Source organism: Saccopteryx bilineata, chromosome 1, assembly GCF_036850765.1.
Source record: "Saccopteryx bilineata isolate mSacBil1 chromosome 1, mSacBil1_pri_phased_curated, whole genome shotgun sequence".
NCBI lineage: Eukaryota > Metazoa > Chordata > Mammalia > Chiroptera > Emballonuridae > Saccopteryx > Saccopteryx bilineata.
The window spans coordinates 244,452,168-244,470,446 of NC_089490.1; the positions used below are offsets into that span (position 1 = coordinate 244,452,168).

Here is an 18,279-nt window from a genome sequence, read left to right on the forward strand (position 1 = left end):
ATCAGAAAAAAACAGGAACTGCAGGATTCCATACATTGGTGGGACATAAAAGCGAGACTAAGAGGCATGGACAGGAGTGTGGTGGTTACGGGGGGTGAGGGGAGGGAAGGAGGGAGAGGGGGAGGGGGAGGGGTACAGAGAGAACTGGATGGAGGGTGGCGGAGGACTATCTCTCTTCGGGTGATGGGTATGCAACAGAACTAAATGACAAGATAACCTGGAAATGTTTTCTTTGAATGTATGTACCCTGATTTATTGATGTCACCCCATTAAAATAAAAATTTATTTATAAAAAAATAAAAAAAGAGAAAAAAATAAATGCACAGGTTAAGAATATAGAAAATGGAGTATTATACTGAAGTTCTCAGCTCCATTTTCCCAGTGTATATGACTTCCCTCCTCCAGTTTTTTCTTCTTTTCTTTTTTAAGTGAGAGGAAGGGAGATAAGAGAGACAGACTCCCATATGTGCCCTGACCAGGATCCACCTGACAACTGCCATCTGGGGCTGATGCTCAAATCAACCGAGCTATCCTCAGTGCCTGAGGTGGACACTCGGACCAACGAAGCCACTAGAAGCGGTAGGGGAAGAAGGAGAGAATGGGGAGATGGAGAGGGAGAAAAGCGGATGGTCGCTTCTTCTGTGTGCCCTGACTGGAAATCAAACCTGGGACATCTACACACTAGGCTGATACTCTACTCATTGAGCAAGCTGGCCAGGTGCCCCCCTTCAGTTTTTATCATGAAAAATTGCAAGTATATGATCCAAAAGTTAAAATTGAGGTTGAAAGTGAACACCGAAATACCTCCACTAAGATTCTATAATTGTTTGCATTTTGCTCTTCTTGCTTTTGCTTTATCACGTCTATTGATTATTCCGTTTACCTTTGGTCTTTGATGCATTTGAAAGTGAGTTGCAGATATCAATATGCTATCTGATACTAAATGTTAACCATCCCCCAATACTTTCTCACACACACTCCAGACTAGTCCAGAACCCCCAGCAAGCTGTTATGCATTGAAATCTGATCTTACCCCCAGACCAGATATTGTTTCCAATCCAAACATGTCCCAGTCAGCCACCTACCCGAAGGCAAAGTTTACCAAAACTGACCCTGATTCTTTCTACATATCCACAACTGTGTAATTTATTCAATTCATAGAATATTAAAGCCAGAAAGGGAAACTATCTGATCTGGAGTCACCATCTCCCAAGTTTCCAGGAAGTGAGTGGGTAACATAAGAAGTGGGTATCACATTTAAGATGATCAAGTGGATCTCATAATGGAGGCCGACCCAGCCTCAGTATGGGGAGGGACCAGGGGAAGTAGAGCTGCCCAGAGCCCGAGGGGACAGAATGTAAAGTCAGGGCACCTCCTAGCCTCAACCCACTGGTTCCAAGAGCCCTATATTGTAATCATCTCTCCTTTTGTCTGCTTTGTGGGTCTAGGACTTCGAAAGGTACAAATTTATTAGAATAACTAAAAAAGTACAGTGTTAAATAGAATAATTTTAAAGTGTTTATGGATGCAGTATGTACAGTCATTCAGTTAAATACAGATTTGAACAATGGAAACAGTAGCATAGATATTGCAAATGCAAACATGTGGAATGGTTCTAGTTTTTGCAAGTTACTTCCTTAAGAGTCCAATAGTCCACCTATCTCCCTCCCCCTCCCCCATTCCTGCCCGTCTGGATTGAGTACCTGTCTATAATAAAGTCAAAGAAGAGAGAAACCAGTTTGCTTACTGATCAAAGGATAGGTGTACCATCATTTCTCAGGAATGTGCTGGCTGACCTCCCTGTGTGTGTGTGTGTGTGTGTGTGTGTGTAATTAAATAGGATTTACCACATGAAAGGGAAGAACAGTGAAAAATGGGGATGGAGAAGAGTCACGATGAATAGAAATTATATCTGAGTTTTCTTGCCCAATCAGCCATCGAGACATGGTTATTCTGGCTACTTTCTGGAACTTCCTTCTACTCTCCTTGCCCTGCTTATCAAATCCAATCAATGTTTGCTCAGGTTGTCTAACTTTTACATCTACTGAGAATTAATATCATCTATGCTATGCATGCTCAGTAACTGAGCATGGACTGTCCTTGGAATCAGAAGTTTAACAGTTCTACCTTCATACTCTTTGTTTGATAATTAACAACAGAAAGTTTGGAAACTCCCCACCCCTTCCTCAGATGACTAATTTAAAAGTGTGTATCTGCTCTATTGTATTGGGGTAATATGTTCATGTTCTGCTATTTAAAAAACTCCACCCAGCCCTGAAATGCTGTCTCATGCAGTTGTGGGTGCATGTGATAAAATTAGTTTCTTTCGGGTGAATGTCCGCTTGTGATAAAGTAAACTCAACTACTTTTCTTTCAAAGTTGTCATAAACAGAATTGCAAGTAGTTTTCTTTGGACGGTGTCCATACACTGACAAATTAAAATGTAATCATGTAAGTTAAACCCCCCAAATGTCTATCTAGTAAAGTGTTTTTATTAGGTTTCACATGAATTCTTTCAACTAAATGTCTGTCAAAGATCGAATTCAGCAGATGTTTATTTCAATTCTGCTCCTTTTCATCTCTGCCAGAATTTACATAAGGGTTGAAGTTATTGTTGGCTTATCAGTTTTTGGAGCTTAAATCTAACTATAGCACAGTGATTTTGAGCTCTAATTTTATAATCCTACTAGCTTGTTTTAAAAAGCATATAGTAACATTCTGAAGTTTTTATTAAAAAAATAGGTAATTTTTATTGAATCAATATTCTTTAAAGACTATATAATGTTTTGGAGAAAAAAGGAGTTTCATAAAACAAAAGGTCCCAGTGTGGAAAAAAAGAGAAACATTTTTAAAATGCTTTTTAAAATTCCCATTTTCAAAAGACTTATTTTGACTCAACTTTGTTTTGTAGTTTCTTGGCATGTTTTACTTACAAAATAAATAGCTTAGAAGAATTCTCTCCAGGTTTTGCTGTGTGTTCATATATAAAGCTGTGTAATCCTTATAGAATCCTTAGTAAGTAGGTCTAGTTCCTCATCCCTTTTTACACATGGAGAAACTGAGGTACAGAGAAGGTAAATTGTTCAAACTCACATTGCTGGTAGTGGGCAGTGCTGAGAGTCAAACCCGGGAAGTCCAACTCCAGAATCACTTCAAACTTTGTTCACTAATAGTTTCACCCATTTCCACTTAGAATTTGGAAAGACTGGGTAAGAGTTGGGATAAATGATTGTCAAAACGGGTTAAGCAGTAAATGAATAACTAAGTTGAACTTTTGACTGGGTGTTTGAATCAACTGGGGAACTTAAAATAAAAAAGTACCTAAAGCCCCCACCAGGCCTGCTGAACCAGAATCTCTGGGGGTGGCAGAGGGGTCCAGTGTGCAGCCAGGTTAAGAACCACTGATCCAAACCTCTTTAGCTAAGTTTTTGCCCAGGGGGTCTCAAACTTTTGCCTGCATTGGAATCATCTAGGAGGCATTTTAATTCACACAAGTGGCTGGGGTTTTTTTGTTTTTGTTTTAGTTTTAATTTTTCCATTGATTAGAGAGAGAGAGAGAGAGAGAGGAATAGAGAGAGAAAAAGAGAGACAGAGAGAAACATCAACTCGTTTCACTTAGTTGTTCTATTTAGTTGTATACCCACTGAATGCTCTTCCTATGTGTCCTGACTGGGGGGTCCAACCCGTGACCTCTGATGTGCCAAGGGGACGCCTTTTCCACTGAGCAACCTGGCTAGGGCACAGAACTTCTTATTCAGTCTTGGGTGGAGCCCAAGAATTTCTGTGAAGTTCCCAGATGCTGCTATTGCTGGTGGTTTAGGGAGCACACTTTGAGAACCACTGCCTTAATAGGCTGGGATTGGGACAAAGAGGGATGGTGGAGAGCTGGAAGCAACTGGATTAATTCAATGTTTCACCAACATTGACGCTGACACATGTCTTCTATTTCATTGATTTATCCAATGCCACAGATCAACAATAAAGGGAGAAAAGAAAAAGGAAAGATATGATGCTAAATTTAAGTGAGGGAAAAGAGATGGAGAAGAGGAATCAACTCTGGTCAATAAATTAGAGTCGTCTAGCTCTCCTACTGACCTCACCACATGTTGAGGATAGAATAGAATATAAAAATATTTAAAGATAGATGTACTGAAAAAGAAGACAACCATTCTAGATCAGAAACCAAACAAAAACACAAGACAAGGAGTGACAAGGAAGGACTGGAGGTCTGATGGGACCGGTTCAGGACATGGAAGCATTTGTTCAGTTCCTATAGGTAACCTGAGCTACAGTCACTCTTTGAAATCAAGGGCAGGGACAAATATGCTTTTCCCATTCTTAGCACCATGAAAGGAGGCCAAATTATTGGCCACTGAAAGTTGCCTTAGGATAGACAAATATTTTCCAATTGGGGATGATTTTAGTAGAGCATGGGTGGGAGTGAGTGGAACACATTTTGTAATATTTGGAAATGTTATCACAATGAACGAGATGGGGGTGCTACTGACATCCAGTGGGTAGGGGCCAGCGATGCTACTACATGTCATACAATGCATAAAAATGAAGAGGTTGAGAAACCCTGGACTAGACACAGTCCCAGAGCCAGACCCTGGGTCAAGACACCAGTTGACTTAGTAATGAATATACTAAGTGCAACATTACCGTGACCATGAATTATGCAACTCTCCATATAAACCTGGTTATAGGTTGGAGTTCTCAAGAAGTAGTAGAGATTAGCATAACACTAGAAAAAGTGGAGAGAAGGCAGCGTAGGAAAGGAAAACCAACCAACCAATCAACCAACCAACAAAACCTTCTCAATGTAGGTCTGCAGCACAAAGTTCCAAAATATGAGAAGAAAACTATTAGTGAGAACTAAAAACCCCTAAAAAGCAGCAATTATAAGATAGGTTTATCTAAATTAAATTAAAATAAGAGAACAATCTTTTTTTTTTTTTTTTTTTTTTTTGCGAGATTGAAACAGACAGGAAGGGAGAGAAATGAAAAGCGTCAACTAGTAGTTGGGGCACTTTACTTGTTCATTGTTTGTTTCTCATATGTGCCTTCACCAGGGTGGGAGGGGCTCCAACTGAGCCAGTGACCCCTCGCTCAAGCCAGTGACTTTGAGCTCAAGCAAGCAACCTTGGGCTTCAAACCAGTGACCTTTGGGCTCAAACCAGCGACCATGGGATCATGTCAATGATCCCCACGCTCAAGTCAGCAATCCTGTATTCAAGCCGGATGAGCTCACGATCAAACCAGAGACTCGGGGTTTTGAACCTGGGACCTCAGCGTCCCAAGCCGATGCTCTATCTACTGAGCTACCACCAATCAGGTGAAAGATAAGCATCTTAAAACAAATGAATAATTTCACCTACAGGAAATGACATTTAGACTTCACAGTACACTCAAATCAGCAACAGTAGAATTTAGAAGCCAGTGGAATAAGTCTGTAAAATGCTGAGGAAAAATATTAACTTAGAATATTTAAGATAGCTAAACTATCATTTAAGAGTGAAGGCAAAATGAGGTTTTCAGTGATACAAAGACCAATATACATTGTAACATGTTTTATTCTTTTTCCAAATTAGTACCCATCTGTGTCATTAGCCTGAATGCATGAGGACTATGCTTTCCTACATCTCTATCTTGCTTAGCTTAGAAATGATCATAAAAATTATTTTTACCAATTAAATGTGAATAAAACTAAGACACAGTTCTTCCAAGTAGAAGTCTTAAGAACTAGAAATAGGGTTGAAGAATTATGTTCAATGTATAATTACATTGTATTTAGGTCCTTGTTGTGTTTAGAAGAATAATAGGAATACTAAATAATTATAGAAATTGTTAGACAATAGGTAAGAGCATGTATACTTGGGTAAAAAGATGTATAAATCCAGACCAGAAGACTCAGATATAAGAAACACGGACAAACATGGGATATTATAAGTATACTGACCAGTATGACCGATGGGAGCTTAGAAGCAGAATCACAGAACAGATGTGGACAATGGACTCATGATGGTGAAGGCAGCAGACAGGAGTAAGGAGAAAGAACAGACTACAATAAGTTGTACTAAATTGCTTATCCATAAAAGACTATATTAGATGCCTGCCTCAGAGCACAAATATAAATAAAATCCAGAAGATTAAGGGCATAAATGTGAAAAACCAATACTTAAACCATTTAAAGGAAAGGTTAGAAAAATACTTTTAATATTTGGGAGAGAGGTCAAGAATATTTTCTTTAAAAGGACATCAAAAGCAGAAATAATAAAAAGCATATTTTAGAATTTGACAACATTAAGATTGAAAACTTCTGGATAAATAGAGACCCCAAAAGTAAGGTAAAAAAAAAAAAAAGAAGCAATAGATTAGGAACATGAAATTCACAACATATAGCTTACACAGGAGTAATGCCTAGAATTATTATATAAGGATCGCCTATAAATCAACATGAAAAGGTAATCCATAAGAAAATGGGTAAAGCATGTGAGGAGAATTTACAAAAGAGGTTACCTGAATTTGCAGAAGCAGCCAATAAACTTATGAAAACATCCTCCATTAATTAGTAATTAGAAAACTTAAAACACAACAATGAGGTAGACTTTTACATATAACACGTTTTTCAAAATTTTATCAATAAATCAGACAATATCAAGTTTTAAAGATGTAGAGAAATGGTAATTCTCATAGGAGGCTGATGGGAGGTGAATTGTTACAATGACTTTGGAGAACACTTTGGTACCTTTTAATAAACTTGAGGGTATCTGTACTCTCTATGTAGAACAGTATTTATCCACTATTGTTCAGAATAGAAAATAATGACAACAAATTACATGTTGGCGAATAGGTGAATAAACCACAATGTATAAACAATGAATAAACACAGCAATCCAATAAAGTGAACCAGAGCCGAATGTGTCCAAATGGTTGTATCTTGAAAACATACCAATGTAAAGTGAAAAACAGTACATGAAGAAATCATAAAAATAAAACCCGGCAAAAACAATACTATATGTCATTCTATGGATCTAGACATATGAAATAAAAATATAAAATTGTTGCTGGGAAGGGGAGATGCCACTTTCAGAGCCGGTGTGGCCTTTTGCTCTTGGAGGGAGGAGTGAGCATGGAACCGGGATGGTCAAAGACAGGACTTCAACTTTGTCTGTTGTGTTTTGAAAAGATTGCAAAGGGCAATATTATGGCCAAATGGTTACATGCGTGAGATCTGGGTGATGAGAATGTGAGCATTTGTTTGTTATTTGTTTTATAACATACCATAATATTTTATTGTGTTTCTTTATACCATGGTATTTAAAAAAGAAAAGGACATGATAAGTAAGAAAGGGCAGATGGAATGCACCTCGAAGTATTAGGGAAGTGACACTGAGGTTAGCAAATCGAGAGCCCCACAGCCATGCACTTAAAGAACAATGGTGCCGCACGCTTGCTGTGTGCTCTTCTCTGCTCTCAGATGCGGCCCTCATTTCCTCTTACGTGCATCGATGGGTAGATGCAAAGGATCTCCTAGAATTTGAACCTCTCACCCTTGGTTTAAAACCCTCTTGCCATGGTATAGAAAATTTTTTTTTAACACATTGGGCTAGATCTTGCTGCAAGAGGTGGATGAACCCTTCTGCAGAAGGGGAGGATAAGAATAGAATGGTAGAGGGGCTGGGGAGCGGGTCGAGGTGAATGGATTTCTATTTGGGGTTATTTATATATCATTCAGGACTATGATTTAAAATATTCTGATTTCTCTGTGACACCAACATTTGGCTGGGCTTCCATTACAGCCCTTCAAGTTATTTGCAGGTCCTCCAACCCGCGCCCCTCAGAAACCCTACTGTTATTTTCTAACTTGGCTGGGTGCCAATTTGAAGGCACACTTTTGAAGGAAGAGGGAGAGAAAGGCAATGTTGAAGTCTCCAGCCACGATCAAGGCTGTGTGGTTACTTTCACATGCGCCCTCTTCTCCAAATGTAGACCAGCTAAGAGCGCTCACACCTTCACTTAGGAGCCTCCCATGACTGTGGGGTGAGCAGAACAAGGTCGAATTCCTTGTCATGTCAGTTACGGGGCTGCTGCCTAGTTTTTCTTGCCAGTCCCCTCTTGCTCATTCTCTAGACACCCCGGTCTCCCTGAAAGCCCACCTCTCTCTGCTAGGCTCCTTCGCTCTGCCATTTCCTCTGCTAGATGTGGTCTTCACCACCACTTCCAAGTGCCAGCTCACCCTCACCGCGCTGGGCCACCTCCTGTTTCAGGTTTCGATTCAGCTGGTCTCACTGGGGCCTTGAGAATGGGTATGACTTATACATATAAGCTGCTGAAGTCATTCTCCTGTGCAGCCAGAGCTGAGAGCCACTGCTTTAGGCTAAACGTCACCTCACCAGAGACCAGACTCCTTTCTAAGAAGAAGTCTCTCTTATGTGTTCTATCTCAGCTCCTTTGTCACCTCCGCCGAGGTCACGGCAAGGTATTTGCTGATATGACTGCTTTGATTAGCTGTTCATCTAGCCGCTTCCACAGAGCCATGGTCTCCTGGTGCCTGGACCAGTGGCATCAGCATCCTCTGGGAATTTATTAGAAACATAAATTCTCAGGCCCCATCCCCGACCCTCCAGGTGACTGAGGTGCGTGCTAAAATTTGAGAGCCACTGCGGGGAATGTGGGCTCCAGGAGGTAGAGCCCCACCCGTGTGGTTCACCCCCTTCCCCGTTCTCATCTAGCAGGGCCCCGACCTAAAATAGGAGCTCCGTAAACCTTGGTTGAATGAATGAGTGTGATAGCACATTTCTTTTTTCACTTGCTCATGTATAACAAAAACCCCAAACACATTTTTTACTTCATTTCTTAGAACCTCCTAAGATTTATGCATAAAAGATTTTCCTCCATACTAACCACAAACATACAAAAATTTCTACATTATTGGATATCTGCCCTTCTTCACCCTTACCCCCTTTTTTCCATAAAATTCTACAAATTGAAATGTACCTAAACAGGCTTGTCTCATGAATAAGCATTACTTTTTATTCTTTCCATTTTAGGGCTATGGAGTGAGCTGTTTGAAGTTGCAGATTAAGTCAATTTCCATAGAGACGGATGTTTGAGAGGCAGAATTCTATTGCCCATGGCCTTTCACTTCTAAAATGGAGCCATATTATAAGAGACACGGGAGAACACTGAGGCCAGCTCTGCTCCCTAACTGAGCAGCTTGAGAGAGAGTTGGGGAGACTTGGGTCACGACCACCCAAGGCGTCTTGGGAGGCTGGGTGTGGAACCCGCCACTCCTCCGCTGTGTGGCTGACTCCGATCAATCTTCGTAGCTGATGTGCTTGTCCTCACAACATCCCACATACTTTTGTGCTTCATTCCTACAGGTTTCCACAATTCCTCTACCAATAAGTTACAATGTTTGGCTATAAGAAGTGAATTTACTGATAACACCTGGGCTATGACACAGTGCCGCTTTTGGATAGTTTTCTCCTGCACTCAGCGGGGAGGAAGCCAGGTTAGTCACACCTAATACAGTACTGTGGATGAGCTTGGGAGGGGCAGAAGGGAGGAGGCATTTGATCATTGAATCCCCCTTTCTGCACCATGCGGTGGAGAACCACGAAGCCAGGAACCTCTCTGGCCTCCCATCCCAGTGGCTTCTGCAAGATTTCAATGAAGTGAGCCCGTTGACATTTGGAAAATTCAGACTGGCAGTAGCAGAGGCGGCTCTGACAGCTGATTCCCATCTCCAACAGGGAACGTCACCAGCCTGAGAAAAGGCCCCTCACACTCTGGAATACTTTCCTTGGGCCTACCTGTTGTCCTCTCTGTACCTACTTTTCCTCAGATGCAGCATAATGTAAAAAAGCTCACACTCCGTGAGCAGACAGAAGTGTGTGCAGCTCCCAACCCTGATATTTAATAGTTGTGTGACTGTCAGCAAGTGACTTATGCTTCCCAAGACTCAGTGTCCTCAGCTGGAAAACTGGAACAAGAGCAGTAACTATCTCTCAAGTCCGTTATGAGGATTTCATGAGATAGAGTATGTCAGGGCTCACACATTTAACTGCTGTTAACATACTCCTTCTGTGTTCACGGGAGTCTCTGTGCCTCCTTAGGAAATGATGTCTTTGGGGCTGGAAGGGAGGAAACTCATATTCATCTAGTGTCTGGGTAGTGCCTGCGCTGTAATAGGTGCTTTATAACCGATCTCATTTACTCTCCAGAACAACACTGTGGCGTAGTTATCATCCTCCTCCTCCTCCTCCTCATAATCATCCCACCACTGTTAGATAAAGAAACAAACTTATGACTTGAATGACTTGTGAAAAAACATACACCTAGTAAGCAAAGCATAAAGAGCCATGAATATAGCCTTTTGACTATGCTATGATGTCTCTGAAGGAGAAAAAGTAGAGTTTGTTTTCCTTCCTTTGATATGTTACCTGCCTTTCTGCAGCCTGTCGTACAAATGTCAGAGCTATGTTGGGGGAAAGAGAAATTAAGAGAAATCTAATTCCCCTTTAAGTATACCCTGACATAGGATAGGTATGTATATACCATAATTGCAACTTGAAATTTATTTACCATGTCACTATAGACTAAGTAAACTTAAATAGAATTGTTTAAAAAGAGAGTATCTTTTGTTAAAAGTTAAAACTATTTTTTTTTACTTAGTACTATTTCTAGTAGTTTGGCCAATGAAAAAATAATAAGGCAACATATATAAAAGAAAGCTTGTGACAGTCTTGTCTGTGTTACCATAAAGAAGAAAAAATAACTATGAAAACTAAATGTCCAAATATATGGAACTGATTAAAATAAATTATGGAATAGTACACAGTAATTAAAGTGATTTATCGTTAGAAATTATATCTAACTCATTATTATTCAAAATATTTCAAATAAGTTATCAGATAAGCAAATAGTTTATAAAGTTTGATGGCACTTATAAAAATTATATTTATAAAATATATTTTTAAATGATAAAATTTTAGAAGGATTGGTACTAACTTAACAATGGATGCCCCCTAGGAGATAGAACTAAAGAAACTATGTATTGTTTCATTTCTTCATATCCATATTTCTAAGAAATTTTTTTAATAATATGTGTTATTTTTATAAGAAGATAATCTCTTAAGAAAACATTGCTTACGTATTACACCAAACATACACTATCCAGTTAAAATATTTTTTCTGTTATCATCTCGTTTTCCCCCCCAAAATCCAAATAACTCTTTAACCATAACACCCTCATTTATTTTTTTGCTTATGAATCTGTAAATTGTATTTTAAAAATTACTCAGAAACGTGTACACTCCAGTGAGATAATAATGCCATATTAAATTTTACATTTTGATCGCCAGTAGGAGAAATGCCCTCGTTTATTTGTTGAAGAGGATATCAGTAATTAAGGTCAAGCTGTTTTCTAAGAATCCTGGACCTAAAGATACAGTTTGGAAACACTAAAGGCATTCATCAGTCCCACCTTGATAGGTGACCGCCTTTCTCCTGCAGGTGCGCTTTGCTACCACTTTCTTCACCACTGCGCATGCCCCTCTCCGGTGCCCGAAACTCTGAGCCCATCTCTCCTCTCTGCTCCGCGTCCAGATTCCCTTCACTCACTCTACACTTTCCCCTCTTGCTCAGAGGACAAACGCATCCCATGAACCCTTTACTGTCCATTCCAGTGTCTTCCCTCCCCCAGTGACAATCTAGAAGAGTCGCAATCTCCACCCTCTCCCTGGGAGCTGTAAAGGAAGTAATCCCACGATTAGAGAAGGGAAAACCAACGCCAGTGTTCTGGGGGCTGCGCAGGGACATGGGTGGGAGAGAAAGTGGCTCTCTTCTAGACCCTGGAGCATAAGAATATTATATATATAAAAACAGCCAATTTTTACAGAGAAATAATAGGAAACCATGTAGCAGAATGTTAACACTGTCATTCAGCTACATTGCAGGTTAAGTTGGTTTTCATGGGACAACTGGGAAGCTGGTCACAATTTTAAGGGTGCTTTAAATAATGACTTTCAGTTAACTTTGGGAATACAACGTGTCCCTACGATTTAGATTAGTTGGGCGTTGTTTGCTTTTCTTAATTAAAATAATTTTAAAAATGCAATTTTTTAAAAAAACAAAAGAGCTCTTTCTATAAAACCCACTGTGTTTTACACATTAGCTGGTGCGAATCGTTGGAACTCTCGACTGGGGTCCACAGAGCAATGGGAAATTTAACTGCATTGCTCATTCTGACCCCCAGCTCTGTTACGAGAAGAAGACAAGAACTACAACTTGCCTTTTTCTGAGGCATAGCTCTTCCTCTCTTCTGAAGGCTAGAACAAGAAAAGGGAACTCCTGAAGCCACAGCTCTCCGCTGGTATAATAAAGGCTCAACAGCTTCAGTTGCTAGTGGAACAACGAGGGGACAAGCAAAAATTCCCAAGGCCGTGAGACCTGGCCGTAATGCACCCCGTCCATTTCTGCTTCACTAGAGAGGATTAGATGTTCGCCAGGAGACCAGGGAGAGCCAAGAAATTGATTACTTACCATTTTTTATCAGACAGAGTGGACGTGCCTGGCACGAAGCGACCCCGAAGATGCTGGCGCTCGGACAGTGAATGTGCAAACTAGCTTTGCAGAATGTACTTCCTTTTTTGAACTGTGTGGTCTGTCCAGCTTTCACACATTGATATGTAGGGTTTATTTGCATGTTATCGTAGCCCTCAGAGAACATTTGTGTAACTGGCCAGGTTTATTCAGTTTATTACACTTTAATAATATGAGGGCAACTGCAGGAGAAGTTGTCAAGTTGGAAAATGGACACAAAATTTTTTTTAATTATCTGGATATTATATTCTGTGTACATTATTAACCTGATTTATACAAAGTCTGTATTTTTGGATCTATCTATCATCTACCTATCAATTTCTCATCTATGAATGAAAGGCCCATTCTACAATGTTAACAGTGGTTGATTTGGGTGAAGGTATTATACATAATTCTTATTTTATTCTTTGCTGATTTTTTGTCATCTTTTTTGAGTATATAGTGCTTGTTGAAAGCATAACTATAATTTAAAAAAAAACAAAAGGACCATGTCATTTTAATCATCAATTTCAAATGTATTTAAACCAATCTCATCAACATTTAAATGGTGGAAATATAAGTTTATCATAGGATGTCATTCATTTAATTAAAAATATAAAGCATATTTCAATCTAGGTGCTTGTGTTAATATTTCAGCAGTTTTTATTAGCACCTAATGCGTTAATCCCTCCCACTTGAGAACCAGAAATTCGAGTTAAAACATGATATTTGATTCTAAGTAGTTTACCCACCGATCAACTGTAGTACATCTATCTAAACATATCTTGGTACACAGATTTATTTCTTTTATTTTGAATATATAGCTTAATCCTAAAGTAACTTCAAAGGCAAAAGATCATCTTTGTTTCTAAATTTTTATTTACTTATTTATTTTTTTACAGGGACAGAGAGAAGGATAGATAGGGACAGACAGACAGGAATGAAGAGAGATGAGAAGCATCATACATCAGTTTTTCGTTTTGACACCTTAGTTGTTCATTGATTGCTTTCTCATATGTGCCTTGACCATGGGCCTTCAGCAGACCGAGTAACCAGCGACCTTGGGTCCAAGCTGGTGAGTTTTTGCTCAAACCAGATGAGCCTGCGCTCAAGCTGGCGACCTCAGGGTCTCGAACCTGGGTCCTTCCGTATCCCAGTCCAACGCTCTATTTACTGCGCCACTGCCTGGTCAGGTGTCATCTTTGTTTCTTACTGCAAAGAAAATCCAACCGAGTCCATAATTGGCGATGCAAATGTCTAGATCTGTCTTGTAAGTATTACTGCATTTACCTAGTCAAGAGGCACTAAATACCTTCATTTGATGATGAGCTAATATTAATTATATCGTGGCAATACAAAATCCTTTATTTTTTAAAAAGATGTTCTTTATTTATTCCTTAAAATGAAAATGTTTTTGAAAATTAAGGTATGGTAAGAAATATTGACAGAACAAGGCAGGAAAGCAGGGCTTGGTGAGTTTCAGGGGTAGAAAGGAAGCTGATATTGCTCTAAAACTGGCAGGTATTTTAATTTTTTTTTTTTTTTTATTTATTCATTTTTAGGAAGGAGGGAGAGGGAGAGAGAGAGACAGAGAGACAGAGAGAGAGAGAGAGAGGAGAGAGACAGAGAGAGAAGGAGGGAGGAGCAGGAAGCATCAACTCCCATATATGCCTTGACCAGGCAAGCCCAGGGTTTTGAACCGGCGACCTCGGCATTTCCAGGTCGACGCTTTACCCACTGCGCCACCACAGGTCAGGCAACTGGCAGGTATTTTAAAGAGGGCTGGGGCTTGAGGAGTAGTCAGGAGCTAGAAGGATAGCCAGCAATCTGAAATCGCACAGTCTCTAGCACATAATAAATGTACAATGAATGAGTGAAGGAGAAAGAACAAGGCAAGACCAGGTATGAGCCTGACCAGGTGGTTGCACAGTGGATAGAGCATCGGACTGGAATGTGGATGACCTAGGTTCGAGACCTCGAGGTCACCAGCTTGAGCGCAGGTTCATCTGGTTTGAGCAAGGCTCACCAGCTTGAACCCAAGGTCACTGGCTTGAGCAAGGGGTCACTCAGTGTGCTGTAGCCCCCTTATCAAGGCACATATGAGAAAGCAATCAATGAACAATTAAGGTGCCCCAACGAAGAATTGATGCTTTTCATCTCTCTCCCTCTTGTCTGTCTGTCCCTATCTGTCCCTCTCTCTGTCTCTGTCACAAAACAAACAAACAAACAAACAAACCACACAAAAAAACCAGTTATGAGAACCAGGCATCCATCAGATGTAAAACCATTGCTGGACGTCCTTACAGTGGTGACATTCTTCAGCATAATCAGAAAGCCTCTATTTCACTATCTACTGGACCAGAGATGATCCCAGTACAGGGACATCTGAGGGTCTAAATCAGTGGTTCTCAACCTGGCTGTGCATTAAAACCACCTGGAGGTCTTTTTAAAAACCCAGTTTCCAGGCTGTACCCCTAGACCCATGATGGCGAACCTATGACATGCATAGCCATTTTCGATGACACACAGCCACATACCAGAGAAGTATGGGGCTGCATGCCGAGAAGGACATTTCATCCTCGGCTCCTGCATGGCCAGGTGCAGTAAACATTTGCTGTAGCGTAGACACTCTGTGCCGGAGGTCTATAGGCCAAAACAATAGAACTCCGGCACAGACCATCTATCTGGGACTTCCAGTTAGGCTGTTAGGATCTGGGACTTCCAGTTAGGATCTTTGACCTCGCTTCTGGCCGGCAGAGCAGGGAGCAGCGGAATGCCGTGGGGGATGTATCTCTGGGGGCCCTGTGATCGCCATTACCAGCAACCACATAACCACAGCAACCATCATCCAATCTACTGTTCTGAGGTGTTGTGGATTTCTAATTGACCATCATTACTGAGTTAAGTGAGGGGGAGGCTGGGAGAGGTGAGGGCCTGTGCTATGGGTGCCATTTCCTGCCACTAGAAATAGCGGCAGCCATCTTAATTTACATAAGATGCATCTTGCAGAATTTTAAGACAGCATCTGGGCTCAGGTGTTTGTCGACTTGAGGTCAAAGCTTGAGAATCTGGAAAGGTGCCGCTTGGAGAATCAAGAGGAGTGCCACTACAAACAGGAAATTTGGAGTGCCTGGAACCGATTACCAGACACTTTTAGTACCCTGAAAAATATAGCAATGGCTTTACTCACAATTTTTCCCTCTATGTACTTTTGTGAGACCTTATTCTCAGTGTTAAATAATATCAAAACCAATAAAAGAAACAGACTGACAGATGAAGTTAGTAGCGCTTGCTTGGGCTTGAAGTGTACAAAATACCAACCGTCAACTGAAGATTTAGCCAATGAAATTCAGCGACAAAAAAGTCACTAATAGGCAGGTTAGTTAAAGAATTCCCCCTCCGCCTCACTTATCTTAGTTCACAGCACATCACACAAGTTCAATAATATCAAGACCAACAAAAGAAACCACTGACAGATGAACAAAAAGTCACTAAGGCCCTGGCCGGTTGGCTCAGCGGTAGAGCATCGGCCTAGTGTGCGGAGGACCCGGGTTCGATTCCCGGCCAGGGCACATAGGAGAGGCACCCATTTGCTTCTCCACCCCTCTGCTGCGCTTTCCTCTCTGTCTCTCTCTTCCCCTCCCGCAGCCAAGGCTCCATTGGAGCAAAGATGGCCCGGGCGCTGGGGATGGCTCTATGGCCTCTGCCTCAGGTGCTAGAGTGGCTCTGGTCGCAATATGGCGACGCCCAGGATGGGCAGAGCATCGCCCCTGGTGGGCGTGCCCCTGGTGGGCGTGCCGGGTGGATCCTGGTCGGGCGTATGCGGGAGTCTGTCTGACTGTCTCTCCCTATTTCCAGCTTCAGAAAAATGAAAAAAAAAAAAAAGTCACTAAGCAGGTAAGATAAATAATTAGTTTTTGGTTTATTAAATACAGTTATATATTACAATTATACATTTTTGTTATTTAAACTATAAATATCGCAAAATTATGGGTTTTTTTCTCTAAGTGACACACCACCACCCAGTTATGCTCAGTTTTTTGGCAAATTTTGACACACCAAGCTCAAAAGATTGCTCATCACTGCCCTAGACCACTAAAAATAAGAATCTCTAGTTTTGAGACCAGGGCGCCAGTGTTTTTTAAATTTCCCTGGGTGATTACCAGGTGCAGGATTCCAAAAGGAGGAGCACACAGGTAACTCATGCCAGAGAGATGGTGACCCAGACAAATCTTACAGGTAGAAATAATTCTACACGCTGACACTATTTACTACTAAGTTTACCAACATATTTTCACCAGACACTACATAATAACTATTTACTCTTGGTCGTTCGATGACTTTCTGTACCAGGAAGTTGGACAAAATTACATGCCAACTAGAAATCTAGAAATTTCTATTAACAATGTAGCTGATTGGACAAGTCTTTGGTTAAAAGAACTTCAAATTTCAGTTCCTTCACTTGAACTCCATTTCAGTTTCTGCTTATCTCTAAATTCAGATGATGGTCATTTTTAGTTGTTCCTGACATAAATTTAGCAGTTTTTCAAAAATGTACACTGAAGAGAAGTATTTTGGCTAAGAGAAAAACAGATAAGGGCTGAAGCTCTCAATCCTAACTCATAATCCACCAATAAGTTTATACTTTTTAGTTTTTGGAGCATAATCACTTTTCTTACAACAACTATTTCAAAGAGTACATATCTGAGTACATTTTCTGTCAAGTCAACTAAGTACATACAACCCTGAGCAGGAAGGTGAAACAGGAAATGCAATAAAGGCGAGAGACAATGTAGTGATATGATCTAAGAAGATAAAGTCATATTTGCATGGTGTGGGCACTGCAATTATTACTGTCCGTGGCAGGAAGAAGTAGCTCAGAGACTGCAACAGTGGTTCAAATTCCTCAGGTACATGGGCATGCAGTCTCATCATAAACTTGCATTCTAGAAAACAGCTTTTACTCAGGCAATGGTAAAATCAGTCTGTCCTTTTGGTAGTCACTGAAGGTGACAGCTAGGTGGAGACCGTGAGGCCCAGAGACAGTGTGTGGTTGGTAGTAAACAGCTTCATTTTTAAAAGTCAATTTACAGGAAAAGAGAGAAAGAGGGCACTAGTGAAAATTTAAGTAACACTACCTACTCATTTCTACTTAACAGTATCATCAAGGTTGTTTCTAACAGGATTGAAAAAGTGCACGGTTGAAATTGTTAATAATGAGGGTTAGAAATACTCTTTGACAATTTCTGCCTTATCATCTGAATGGCTACCATTTTAAGGTAGAAATACAAGATCATCTACTTTAAGTGTCCAGCACAAACAGGCCTGGGAAAACCCCTGAGATAGGAGAACATGGGAAGGTTGAGTCTCACCTCTTCCAGGAAGCCTTCCTTGCTTCTTGCTTATTCATCTCCCCGTTTTTCTGAACTTCTGCAGACTGCACCACGAAATGAAGCTCTGTGATACGTTTGCTTTTGTGGTTCTCCCATTGCATGGGCTGCATTAAGTCTGGCTGCCTAAATAAATTTGAAACTCCTCCAGTGAGAGTTAATTTTTGAACTTCCTTCTGTCACCCTAAGCTCCTAGAACAACTTTTATTTTTTTTTAAACCTTTTGTTTTGGCTCATGGGTTCCTTTCAAAATCTGATAAAAGCAGTATACTCTTTGCACAGTAATTCTATCAAGCCTCCC

General features: G+C 40.6%; 1 protein-coding gene across 4 annotated transcripts in view; it reads right to left on the reverse strand.

Annotated features, from left to right (window-relative positions):
• The window catches only part of FYB1 (FYN binding protein 1), a 152,721-nt gene extending 134,673 nt beyond the window's left edge, over positions 1-18,048 (reverse strand). For 2 of the 4 annotated variants that reach the window (XM_066240128.1, XM_066240092.1), the window contains exon 1: positions 12,550-12,657. In XM_066240128.1, coding sequence (XP_066096225.1) covers positions 12,550-12,552 — 3 coding nt within the window. In that variant the 5' untranslated portion in view covers positions 12,553-12,657. Of the gene's footprint in view, positions 1-3,093; positions 3,197-12,549; positions 12,658-17,960 lie in introns of those variants that run through there. The other 2 variants (XM_066240120.1, XM_066240102.1) reach the window with 2 other exon arrangements.
• Positions 18,049-18,279: the final 231 nt, after the last annotated feature.